This window comes from Orcinus orca, chromosome 14 (assembly GCF_937001465.1).
Source record: "Orcinus orca chromosome 14, mOrcOrc1.1, whole genome shotgun sequence".
NCBI lineage: Eukaryota > Metazoa > Chordata > Mammalia > Artiodactyla > Delphinidae > Orcinus > Orcinus orca.
In genome coordinates this window covers 74,081,759-74,093,654 of record NC_064572.1, presented here as the reverse complement: position 1 = coordinate 74,093,654, position 11,896 = coordinate 74,081,759, and the positions used below count along the sequence as shown (strand labels likewise).

Sequence of the window (11,896 nt, the reverse complement as noted above, 5' to 3'; positions counted from 1 at the left end):
CGTTTTCTAATTCCACCCAGAATTAGAAAGAGAACTCGCAGTAGAGATTGTGATTCTGCTTCTCTGTCATTTCCCGCGTCGGCGGTAGCATTTTCAGCTGTGTTTCAGCCACTCTGTTGATAGCATCCATAGCTTTGGGACATGAAGGTGACTTTCTGTTTCCCACAAACAAATCGCAGAAAATGTAGACTTCAAATAAATGGATCCTGTCTTTGGGGTTTGATGTTTTGTCAAGTGCAAGGGGATAAAGCACAAGTTTCTCTTTTACCTTTTTTGATAAATTCCTTTTGGGCACAGGACAAGTAAGGGGAGTGGGCCCCTCACTTTGGTTCTAAGGATCTGGTTTTAATTAGATGGGAGGAAGGGAGCAGTGTTTCCACTGTTCCTCCCCCAGGGAGGAAGCCGTGCTCTCAGGCCAGCCTCACTGTGGTTTTTCTTATAATCATCTCCTCCTAGTGTAAGAACAGGTGATTTTCTTACAGTCTGCAAGGAAAACGCATAAACGAAATGTAAGCGTCCCAAATGCCAGCCCCTGACCGCCTGGTCCCCCACCTTCCAGTTTCTCTACAGGCACGACTTTGTGAAGGAGCGAGGGAGGCTGATCGGGGCCCAGAGTGTGAGAGACGACCCCCGGCTCCAGCACTGCCAGCGGATGGGCCGGCTGCAGAGTGAGCTTCAGTACAGGAGGGAGGCGGCGGGCAACAGAGCCCAGTGCCACCTGCCCATGGACATGGTGCCCCTGGTCCACGCCAGGAAGGCCCAGGCCCTGGCCAGCGACCGCGACTACAGGACACGGTGCCACGAATTCACGGCACTGCCCGAGGACCTGAAGATGGCCTGGGCCAAGAAAGCTCACGCCCTGCAGAGTGAGGTAGGAGCGGGGGGGTCCGCGGATCACACATCAGTCCCCGACCTTCCTCCTCCCGCCAGGCCTGCGTGTAAATCTCTGCTTCTTCCTTAGCCTTTCGGATCCCCCAAACGATTTGCTTGGTCTGTGCCATCTAGGTTGGAATGGTTGGAATTATTCAATCAATCAACACATATTTGTTGAGCACCTACTATGTGGCAGGCATCCCTCAAGGCCCTGGGGATACAGCAGTCAACAAAAGAGGCTAAAAATACAACAGTCAACAAAAGAGTCTAAAAACTCCCGGGGTCACGGAGCTTCCGTTCTGTGGGAGGGAGATAAAGTATAAGTGAGGCGTGTAGTACGCCAGATGGAGACCAACAGGGCGGGGAAGTTGGGTCGGGGGGTGTGAGTGTGTGTGTGCGACTTTAAATGGGGGTCAGGGTAGCTCTCACTGCAAAAGTGACATTTGAACAAAGACCCTGAGCGGCAGCAGCCTCAGCGTATTTGAGGCTGGAGTGAAGCAAGTGTGTGGGTGGGTGAAGAGGCTGTCGCAGGGGATGGGGATGGGGTCCGAGACAGAGGCTCAGGGCTAGACTGTGTGCAGTAGGCGTGGTGGTGAGGCGAGGAGAAGAACTGCCCCCAGAGCTGACACCCACCGACTGCTTTGCCGGTGCCGGCACCCTCGCTACCGCACTTTGGGGTGGGGGCCGTTGCTGCTCCTGTTTCACAGGCGAGGTCGCGTGGGAGGGGCTGAGGCAGGACTGCCTCCAGAGCCCACACTCCCAGCCCTCCCGCCATCTGGTGCAGGGGAGTCACGCTTCCTACGAGGCAGGTGTGGACGCTGAGGCCCAGAGAGAGGAGGTCCTGGCCCACGCAAGGTCATCAAGCCTGTAGGCGGGTAGCGCCAGCCACTGCCCCCGTGGTGGAAGGCTCTGGAGTCAGTCCCAGGCCACTCCAAGCCTCGGCTCCCTCAGCCGGGCCGGGGCCGCGGTGAAAATGTGGTCACGGTCAGCACTTACCGGGCGCGTGCGCATGGCAGGCTCTGCACCACGCGGGCGTCCATGCGTCATCTCCCCAGCCCCGCGGCTCCCCTAGGAGGAAGGCGCTCTCACGTTAGAGCAGAACCCAAGGGACTGTGGTCACATCAGTCCTTATCATCCATATCAGGGTTTCCCAGCTCAGGCCCTTTTGACCTTTGGGGCTGGATGCTTTGTCGCGGGGGCCTGTCCTGTGCACTGCAGTGTCCCTGGCCTCTACCCTCTACATCCCACAGCACCCCCTTAGCGTGACAATCAAAAATGTCTCCAAATATTGCCAAATGCACCGGGGGACAAATCTGCACCCGATTGAGAACCCGGTTCTCAGTTGAGGGCTGGTCTATATGATGCACTGAGCATGGTGCCTTGTCTGCAGGAACACGCCAGTGGGTGTGAGCATTTCGGGCTATGTTCTCCACCAAGCCTTCCGACTCTGGTGGCCTTCAGAGAAGCGGCTGCTTCTAGTTTGGTTATATTGCACAGGAGAGTGTTGTAAACACCTAACGGATGACTAATTGTGACAACGATTATGTGACTTAATGAACGTCAGGGTCATCTAATTATGCCTCGAGATCTGCTGGAACTGCAGTATCGTGTTGGGCACCAACCAGCAGAGTGTAGAGCAGGGTGAGTTCATCGGTCCCCACTCAGGGCACGTGGTCACTGAAGCACAGCTCAGGACCCACTTAGAAAGCCTTCCGCTTGCTAGAAGGCCACCCTGAGGTCCACGAAGAACTCATAGCATGACTTGGTGCCCAGCCCGGGACCCTCTTGTCGGTGGCCTATTCCTGGGGAGAAGAGAAACCTCCCGGGACAGGACAGGTCCTGAGGAAGTTACAGAGGCCACCGGGGAGAGGTCGGGGGCCAAGCTGGAAGCCCAGCTTCGTCACTCGCTGGCAGTCCTTCCACGGCCACTGGCTTTCTAGGCCTCCATGTCTCCACTGGAAAAGCAAAGAGGTTCGATTTAATTGGTGATCTCAGATTTCAGGATTCATAGATTAATGGTTTTTTAAAATGCTGGCATCAACATAATGTCAGACTGTTTAACTAAGTAAGGAACAATACCAAAAACCAAACCCTACCTCAGACTACCATTTATATTACAGTTACTTCTGAAATGAAAGGATATTTTAACACTAAAAAAAAAAAAAAGCCGAAGAGGAAGAACAAACTAAGACAGAGGGTCCTTCCCAAGAAGCGCTAGCTGGCAATCTTAGACTGACACTTTACCAAATGGGAGATGTATTAGAATGATGTGTGCTGAGAAATTATTGCCTAATTGAAAAATGACTGTGTTGTGCTTCACGCATTGTTTTGAAACTTCAGGTTTGTTAAACTGGGGGGTCTTGGACTCTAGGATGCTGTGAACAGTAGCCCCGCACAGTGTCCACAGATGGCTCTGAGGCTTTAGTCTTCTCAGAGTCATCGCTGAAAGTCCAATTCCATGTGGTTATGTTATAGCAAAAGGAGACAAAGGCTTCATATGAGCTCACTCAGTTCAGCAGAATCTAGGGTAGGAACAGTAGCCCTCAGTAGCCTTCAGCCATTTCTCCTGTCCTCTTCCACCCAGGCCAGAAAGAATGCTGTGGGACTAGGGGCTCACCCCTGGGGAGAAGGTCCTCAAGGCCGTGATGGCTCAAGTCATGCTAACCTCAGGGATGTATCTGAGACGTGTGCTCCGCCCAGGCCACGCTCCACCACGAATCGGTGCTGGTTCAGTCACCTCTCAGTCTTTCCCAATCTGCCAGTGCACACTCCCCTCCGTGATCTCACGCGGGGGCTGCAGGGCATCCTGCAAAGAACAAGCAGGGACAGTCAAGGGGACAGTCCTGGCCCCGCCCTTTATGGCTACCTGGCCTCAGGAGACTCCTTAAGCTCTCCTAGCTTCAGTTTCCCCACCATCACAAATAACAACAACAATAACAATACCTAAAAAGTATGGAATGCTTATCCTGGGTCAGGCGTTTGTTTAAATATCTTGCGCGAACCATGTCATGTAGTATCTAGGTAAGTACTGGCATTACTCCCATTTTTACAGTTGCGGTAACTAAGGCACCTGTAATCTTCAGTAACTTGCTTAGGGTCATAAGCCGGCAGGGAAATGATTTGCTCAAGACCATACGGCTAGTAAGAGGCAAAGTGGGGCTCTGGGCTCCCGACTCTGGGTTCAGTGCTCTCTGGCTCCCCCTGGTGGCTAGATTAGGAACCCAGGTGCCCTGGCTCCCGAGTGTTCTCTTAAGGACCACCCATGCAGCATCCCCACAGGACAGCAGCTGGTAACTCTTCTGAGAATCCGAGCAAACATTTAAACCCAGACATTGTTCTGTAGATGGGAATAAGAGCTCGTCCTTTGAGAATGGCACAAGGGCTGAATAAGATAATGAGTCTAAAGCAAACCACACCCTATGCAAGGTAGCAAGGTAGTGGTTATGGTGATTCTTATTAATATGACGAATATACCCCTTCCCCTGGCCACCTCCTAGGTGCATCTGCTTATGTCATTCCTGTTAGAACTCGGGGGCTGAAAGCTGCAGCTCGTGTGTCTGCCACACTGTGCTCCAGGATAGGGGTGCCGGGAAACCCCGCGTATGACTCCGAAGGTGGCTTCTAGGCCTTCGTATATACAAGGGCAAATAGTGAGGCTGCCATGTGGGGCAGCCAAATTCAGCTGGGCATCCTGAGAAGGTCTCTTATTATCTTAGAATCCTTCTTTGAAACCGTCTTTGGGCCGATTCTCCTTGACTCCCCTCCTCTCTCTCCCTGTTTTATCGTGAAGTCTGGGGCAGGCGTGTTGTTTTTAGGGTCTGCGTGAATAGTCAAAGCTGGGCTGGGAGCAGAAATATCAATAGACAATTCATTTATAAGAGAGTCTAAGGCGCAGTCAGATCTTTGGGGAACCTGCATCTTGCCTTCTGACTCACCTGCGCTCGCACTGTTCAGCTCCACAAAAGGCAAGTTGAAAGCGTGCTCCCCCGCTTCATCTCACTTATGAAAGGAGCAAGGCCTGGCTGTGAAGAGGCCCTGTAGGATGATTCTCTCTAACTTAGAAATTTATCCAATTTTCTCTGTTCTTTATCAGAGTGGAAGGCAAAAGCTTTGCCGGTGTAGACTGAAAGATCGCGGTATAAAAAGCAATCTCACTGACATGGGGTTTTGAAACGTGCTCTGGGACCTGAGTGATGTCTCCCTGCACCAGTTGGAAAGCAGAGTGGAATTTGCACAGGGGCCTTAACCAGCAGACAGTAGATCAGAAACGGACCCTCTTTGAGGCCAGCTGTGAGGGGCACTGTGATTCCTGAAATGAAAGAAAACTAAAAAGGCCGAAAAGGCTGATTTCAGGAGTGGGTGTTTTGCGTTACAGCAGAGCTTATATCTAAATTAGAGAAAGGCTAGCAACTTCGTTTAGATCCAAATTTCAGATTTCCTTAGAGAGTCTCTTTCCACCTTTAAAAATGCCTAATTTCCATATGGAGAGGAAGAAAAGCAGCTGTCTCTTCGTAGGTAATGGTGAGCAGATCAAAGCATGGTAATTAGATTTAACATTTTAGGAGACTCCTAATCAGACCCACTGTCTTTTGTTTTGTTTTGAAAATGTCAAAACTGAGTTCATTTGATGCCTTAAGTTTCCCTTTTATATACACAGGTGTTAAAGGCTGCAAGTTACATGTTCCGTACCTACTACGGACCCATTGTCTTAAAACCGTACTTACTATTTTCTCCCCAGAATTGATGCTGTACTCCTGATCTTTTGAGTCCTTAAAAGGGAGAAGGTGGATAAACCTTAAGCCCATTTGTGCAATATAAGCAAATCATGAGTAGAAGCAGGAGAAGGGGTAAACCGAGGCACAGAAAGAGTAAAATGGCTTGCACACCATTCGCCAGGTGTAGCCAGGTTTGTTCCAGTTTTGAGAGTCCTGCTGTAATCGTCTTCCCCTCCCCCCCACCACCGTAAGAAAAAAACAAATCTAACACATAGAGTGGCTTTTACCCCTCAGGACTCTCAGGTGTTTTCATGAGAACAGAGGGGTTTTCATGACCTTCAGGTATCACAGAGAGAAACTGAGTCACATTTTGGTACAATGATTTGCTCCGAGTCACAGCAGGTTTGATCCAGAGCTCAAAGCCCTTTGATCAACTGAAAGTGTATAAAAACGTTTCTGTTTAGGCAGGCGGTCAATCGCCTCACTGCCAGAATGAAACAAAATGATGGGGGCTGATGTGTGGGCTGGGGTGTAAATCTCAGGTCGTTCTTAGGGATCGTTCCCGCAGGTCAGTACCTTCTGCTTCAAATCCAGCCAGTTTACGGGTGGGACCTTCCTGTATCGTACACTGGACCCGTTATTTGATTCTGGACAGAGTGCACAAACTCAAACAGTTTGACTCGATGACATGCAGAACGCACCTGAATGAAGATGTTGAAATGTTGCGATGAAGCATTTTTACAAATGCTCCACAGTCTTCGACCCTCTCCTGATAAAAGCCAATGATTTTCTTCCTGCAGTTGCACTACAGATCAGACCTGATGGGCATGAAGGGGACAGGATGGCTGGCGCTGAGTTCCCCACAGATAGAGAGTGCAAAGAAAGCCGGAGAGCTCATCAGCGAGGTACCATTAACCTGACTCTACCACAGACGCAACCTGGCATTTATTTCCTCCTGACGAGGGAAACTGCAGATGGACTGGAGATCCCAAGAGGGCCCCATGGCCACTGGACTCCTGATATTTCTCTGGGGCCATTTGCAGCCAAATCCCGAGACAGAACAAGATTTCCCTCCCAGTGAATTCACTTGCTGGGGAGTTAAAGGCATGTTCCAGTTGGGCAGTGAAAGAGGGGTGATGCATTAGAAGATTCTCAAGAGAGGCGTTAATGTACAATTGTGATCTAAGCTGGCCCATTATTTTGGGGGAGGCAGGGAGAGGGTTTGCCACCCATCTCCTGAGTTTACTCACAGAGTCCAGTGTCTGGGGGTCGTCTGACTTCAGAGGCTGTTAAAAGTTGCACAGAGATGGTTACGTTCCCTGAACTCCCCGCCATATTGATGACCTAGAGATTCTTGCCCTGGGAGCTCGCTGAGGGTGCCACTGCTTTCTTCAGTTCCTTAATAACAGAACCTACTTTTGTAGGGTCTGAGCAGGGCCACCTTGTTGCTGGATCCCTCCCTTTATTGAATTCCTTTATTGTGATGAGCTATGGCATTTTGCAGCCTCTCTTTTCAAGAATGTAAATACCCGGAAAATGTTCCTTATCACAGAGGCAGCTTGGATCTCTTCCGTATGCTGGTGAGGTGCCCACCGAGAAGAGAGACGTGTTTTCCAATCACATCATTGGCGCCTTTGGTACTGAGTAGATGGGGTGAAGCTGCACTCAGAAAAGTGCATGTGGTGTTTGATTGTTTCATGAGAATCTTGGTCCTTCTCTTATAGACCAAATACCGTAAAAAACCAGACACTATCAAATTCACCACTGTGGTTGACTCTCCAGACCTAGTTCATGCCAAGAACAGCTACATGCATTGCAATGAGGTGGGTGTTTTCTCTTCACTCATCCCAGGCCCAGGAGTGGGTAGTGCTGTGCAGTGGTCAGTGCTTAAGCTGTGAGGGCAAACCTTTTGTCCCTTCCCCGGGCGATCTTGGGTCCGTTTTCTAATGTCTTCTAACTCCAGTTCCCTTATTTGAAAGGAGGGTAATAATAGCAACCATTTCATAAGATTGAGTGAATTAAATGAGGGTTAAATAAATAAAAGTACGTGAAGCTTTTAGCAAGTATCGGAGCATAGTAAATCCTCAATAAATGTCTCTAGTTTGACTCATAATCATAACAATAATAATACTAAGTATTATTGATGATCCCTTACCAAACACTAGGTCAGATACATCTGAATTGTTGATAAATGTTAATGGAATTAAAAGCTTAACATAAGCCAATTAGAAAAAAGAAAAGAAAAACCGGCTATATCAAAAGCTTCTTTCTGCTTTTACTCTCTATATGATTTAGCCCCATTTCCTCTCTCCTGTACTAATTTCGAAGAATAGGAAGTTATATATATTTTTTTTTCTCTGAAATTGTCCAGGGATTGGATTTCGCACACTGACGAAGCTGCCCCATGCTCACAGAGTCCAGATGTTGTACTGACCGGTTCACATCTGCAAAACCCAAATTGAATGTGGGAAAGGGTTGAAATATTAAATATTATATTTCCTCTCTAAAACTGGATGAGACTCAACCACTTCCTAAAATTGTTTGCAATTCTTAGATTGCTGCCCTAAAAATAGCAACTAAGATAAAGCTTGAGTTTTAAAATTGTGTCTTCTTGGGACACAGGGTGGACTGTGAAAACGTCACACTTCTGAACAGATATTAAGGCATTTAAGACTTTTTAGCTGTTGTGTCTTTTTATTATTACTATTAGTGTTAAGTAGCAGAGGTATGGAGGCATCTTGTCACTAGTAAAAAGCTTGAGCAATGCCCAGTTGCAAAGGTTCTCTGAAATATCCACCCACTTATGCTGTTTGTGAAACACACAGGCACAGCCAGCCAGGGTGATGGTTTGTGACCCTTTTGGAGCAAATCTTGATGAATATTTTAAGCAGGGTTTATTTAAAACCAACCCCGGGGGCTTCCCTGGTGGCGCAGTGGTTGAGAATCTGCCTGCCAATGCAGGGGACACGGGTTCGAGCCCTGGTCTGGGAGGATCCCACATGCCGCAGAGCGACTAGGCCCGTGAGCCACAATTACTGAGCCTGCGCGTCTGGAGCCTGTGCTCCTCAACAAGAGAGGCCGCGAGGCCGCCATAGTGAGAGGCCCGCGCACGGCGATGAAGAGTGGCCCCCGCTTGCCTCAACTAGAGAAAGCCCTCTCACAGAAACAAAGACCCAACACAGCCAAAAATAAATAAATTAATTAATAAACTCCTACCCCCAACATCTTCTTTAAAAAAAAAACCAACCCCGCCACCGCCTGACCCTGGCCACATGGGCCCCTCCCTTCCTGGGTGGCTTCTGGAGGGATGCTCTCCATGGGCTTCTGTGCCCTGGGGCGAGGGTATGGGGTCCCTTGAGTGGGAGGGGCGGGAACGGGAATCGGCCCCTTCTTCACCTTGGCTGCAGCAAGTGCGGTTTCCCATTTACTGTGAGCCTTCTTCCCCGCAGCGCCTGTACAGGTCAGGGGATGCCGAATCCCGGCACAGATACACCCTGGTCCCCGACCACCCTGATTTCACCAGAGCCCGCCTCAACGCGCTGCATCTGAGCGACGTAAGTGAACCAGAGGTTCATGCGGTGTGTGCCTGTTTCTGTAAATGATCTGTGCCCAAACGGGATTTTATTTGTTACAAAAAAAAAAAAAAAAAAAAAGAAGGTCCTAGGAAGGGAGGCTGGGAGTGGAAAGAACCGTGGATTGATAGTGGGACAAGTGACATGTGTGACTTTGAGCCACTTTCCTCGCTGGGCCTCAGTTTCCCAGCTGTAAAATGGGGCTGGAGCTGTGCTAGCCAATGCCTGTGGTCCTTCTAGCTCTCAAATCCTAATGCTGGGCATGGCTCCAGAGACCTCGGTCAGGTGCTGGGTTACGGCCAGAGGAGTGTTGCCGGTGCCCTGGCCCCGCAGGTGTAGACACCTGCTCTGTTTGTTCTTTGGACACCTCTCCTTAGCCGTTCAGAGCAGTGTAAGTTTGGAGACAAAGTGACGCTTTCTCTGCTTTCTGCAGTTTAGAAAGATGCTGCAATTGTAGTCCATCTGGTCCGAACACAATCCGCTCCTTTGTGTGTGAGGCTGTGGACCCCAACACGTCCGTTTCCCTTGGATGTGTGCCCTTTGCATGCATCACGGAGATGCTGTTTCCTAAACCCAGGCTTGTTGGCAGGGGTTGGAGGCCCCTGGTTGTAATAGAATAGGCGGCCGCTCTACCAGCAAAGCTGTGATCCTGGGATAACAGGTATCGAGGCGGCAGAATCAAAAGAGGCTGTCAGATCAGAATAACACAGGCTGAGTGTGTCGGCCTGGGGCAGCGCGGGGCCTCCCAGAGTCTGGCCATTCTTCCCGCCCTGGCCCGGCCATTGTGTCCTGGGGCTCCGTGAAGATCAACAGGGGGTTGGCGAGAGGCGCCTTCTAGTTAGCGTGTGTATTAGTTTGTTGCGTTTGTAAAGCCCTGTGGGATCCCACACAGTGAATGTGATGGTGCTTTGTAAATATGAGTTATTATGACCATTTGATGCTTTTGAGGGCTGTGCGAGGGATAATTTTAGAACAGCAGCTCTGGTGGGCTGACCTCCATCTGGGGAAGCGGGACCTCCCCCTCAGCGGAGCTTGGACAAAACATCCATCTCATTAATGCTGCAAGGATGTGGGAAAGCAAGGCCCCCATTAGAGGAACTATTGGAGGCCCATTGCCCTGGAAACTGGGATAAAACTACCAGTCCATTTGGGGCCCAGCTTAAGGAGGACAGCCACCCCAGGCCGGTGGCAGAAGCATCTCTCCTCCCACGAGGGATGCCAGTCTGCCGAGTTCCGGAGCTGAAATTAGCCGCCAGGGCACGCGGGTATGGAGAACTCGTGGACCTCTTTTGAAAGAGCACTTCTTCGGGGGCGTGTAGGATACGCACAATTGGATCAAGTGCTCTGTGAGGATGATGTGGAGGGAAGGTGACCTTCCTGGGCAAAGAAAGCCACTGAGATGTGTAAGGCAGCCGAAATAACTAAAGAATCAAATGACTCTAATGTGTGAGGATGAGGGCAAAGCTGTGCCCACTGTGATAAAGAAGAGGAGCGCCCAGGGTTCCAAATCAAAGAGCCTGCGAAGTCTAAAGGCTCCCAGTGGCAAGGCGAGAACCTCAACAGAATAAAAAAAACCCGGGGAGGAAGTGATGACAATCAAGCAACTAGTGTATAGGGAGACGGGAGGCGGGGGTCCAGCACCTCTGGGAGCACCCCGATTTGGGCCTCAGTTACAGAGCCTCAGAGGCTGGGATGCACTGAACACCGGCGCGGGGTGATCTCGGAGTTTGAGGCTGTGGATGGACCGGTGTCATTCCCTAGCCCAGGTCTGGCACGGAGGCGCTCATTAGGAAGGCACCGCAGCAGACCCCTTTCCAGGGAATGATAAGGGCTTTGACTGTATTTGCTAGTCTAACATTTGCGGGACCATCAGGACAGGAAGCGTAACGCTGGAGGGGCTGGTTGGTCTGTCATTGTCTGAATGCCCCTCCCCTTCCTCATACCTCTCGGTCCAGCCGGCTAAACTCAGTGGTGACCCAGGAAATCTAATCCTCTGGGCCCTGATTGTGATCTGTCCGTAAGGTGATGACCCCAGCGATGATTGGTTCTGTACTTCTCGCTGGTTGAGCAAAATAGGTGTCTGGCTCCTGGTTTGTGGTGTTGGGGCCGGAGGCGGGGATGAAGGTGGAGGTGGCGAACCGCGGCAGGGAAGAACGATGAGCTCCACTGCGCTTGACTCAAGCTTTCCGTGGTCCCCTCTAGCTCCAGGCCCGGTTGTGGGGTGGCGTGAGGGCACTTGGCTTTTTTCTGCCTCTTTTCCTGGGCTTAATCCCCCGAATCCCCTGTAGAACAGAGCCTCAGCCTTGACCTCTATTTCCAAGGGCCCCCTCGCCTGCCCTGGCTCTGGGAATGAGTGAGAGACCGACACGCTCTGGGGCTGTCACTTTGTCATCTGTTGGTGATGTGCCTCGCCTGCTGTCTCCCTTCTCTGTGGCGGAATAAAGAACAGCCTTCCGCTGGGATCTCCAGATGACTCCTTTCATGGAGCCATTCCCTTATCTTGAAAAAAAAAAAAATTAGCTACATGAAGGCACGGGAGATTTTGATGCCTCCATCGGTGATGTGGGCCTACCTGAGGACTGAGAGGATGTGATTACAGACTCCCCGAGGGTGTGTGAGAACAACTTGAAAAGGGAAAAAATGAAAGAGGAAGATGTGAAATACGGGGGTCAGGAACTCGGGCAGGTTCCTGACGATCAATTTAATTCAGGGGAAGGCTCTCCCCTCAGTGCAGGC

The 11,896-nt window shown here is 50.5% G+C and overlaps 1 protein-coding gene across 8 annotated transcripts in view; it reads left to right on the top strand.

The window, feature by feature from the left end:
• LOC101287605 (nebulin-related-anchoring protein) overlaps positions 1 to 11,896 on the top strand; it is a 74,619-nt gene that overhangs the window by 58,768 nt on the left and 3,955 nt on the right. For all 8 annotated transcript variants that reach the window (XM_049697028.1, XM_049697034.1, XM_049697033.1 and 5 more), the window contains 4 exons: positions 560 to 871; positions 6,389 to 6,493; positions 7,313 to 7,411; positions 9,038 to 9,142. In XM_049697028.1, the coding sequence (XP_049552985.1) occupies positions 560 to 871; positions 6,389 to 6,493; positions 7,313 to 7,411; positions 9,038 to 9,142 (621 nt within the window). The remainder of the gene's footprint in view (positions 1 to 559; positions 872 to 6,388; positions 6,494 to 7,312; positions 7,412 to 9,037; positions 9,143 to 11,896) is intronic.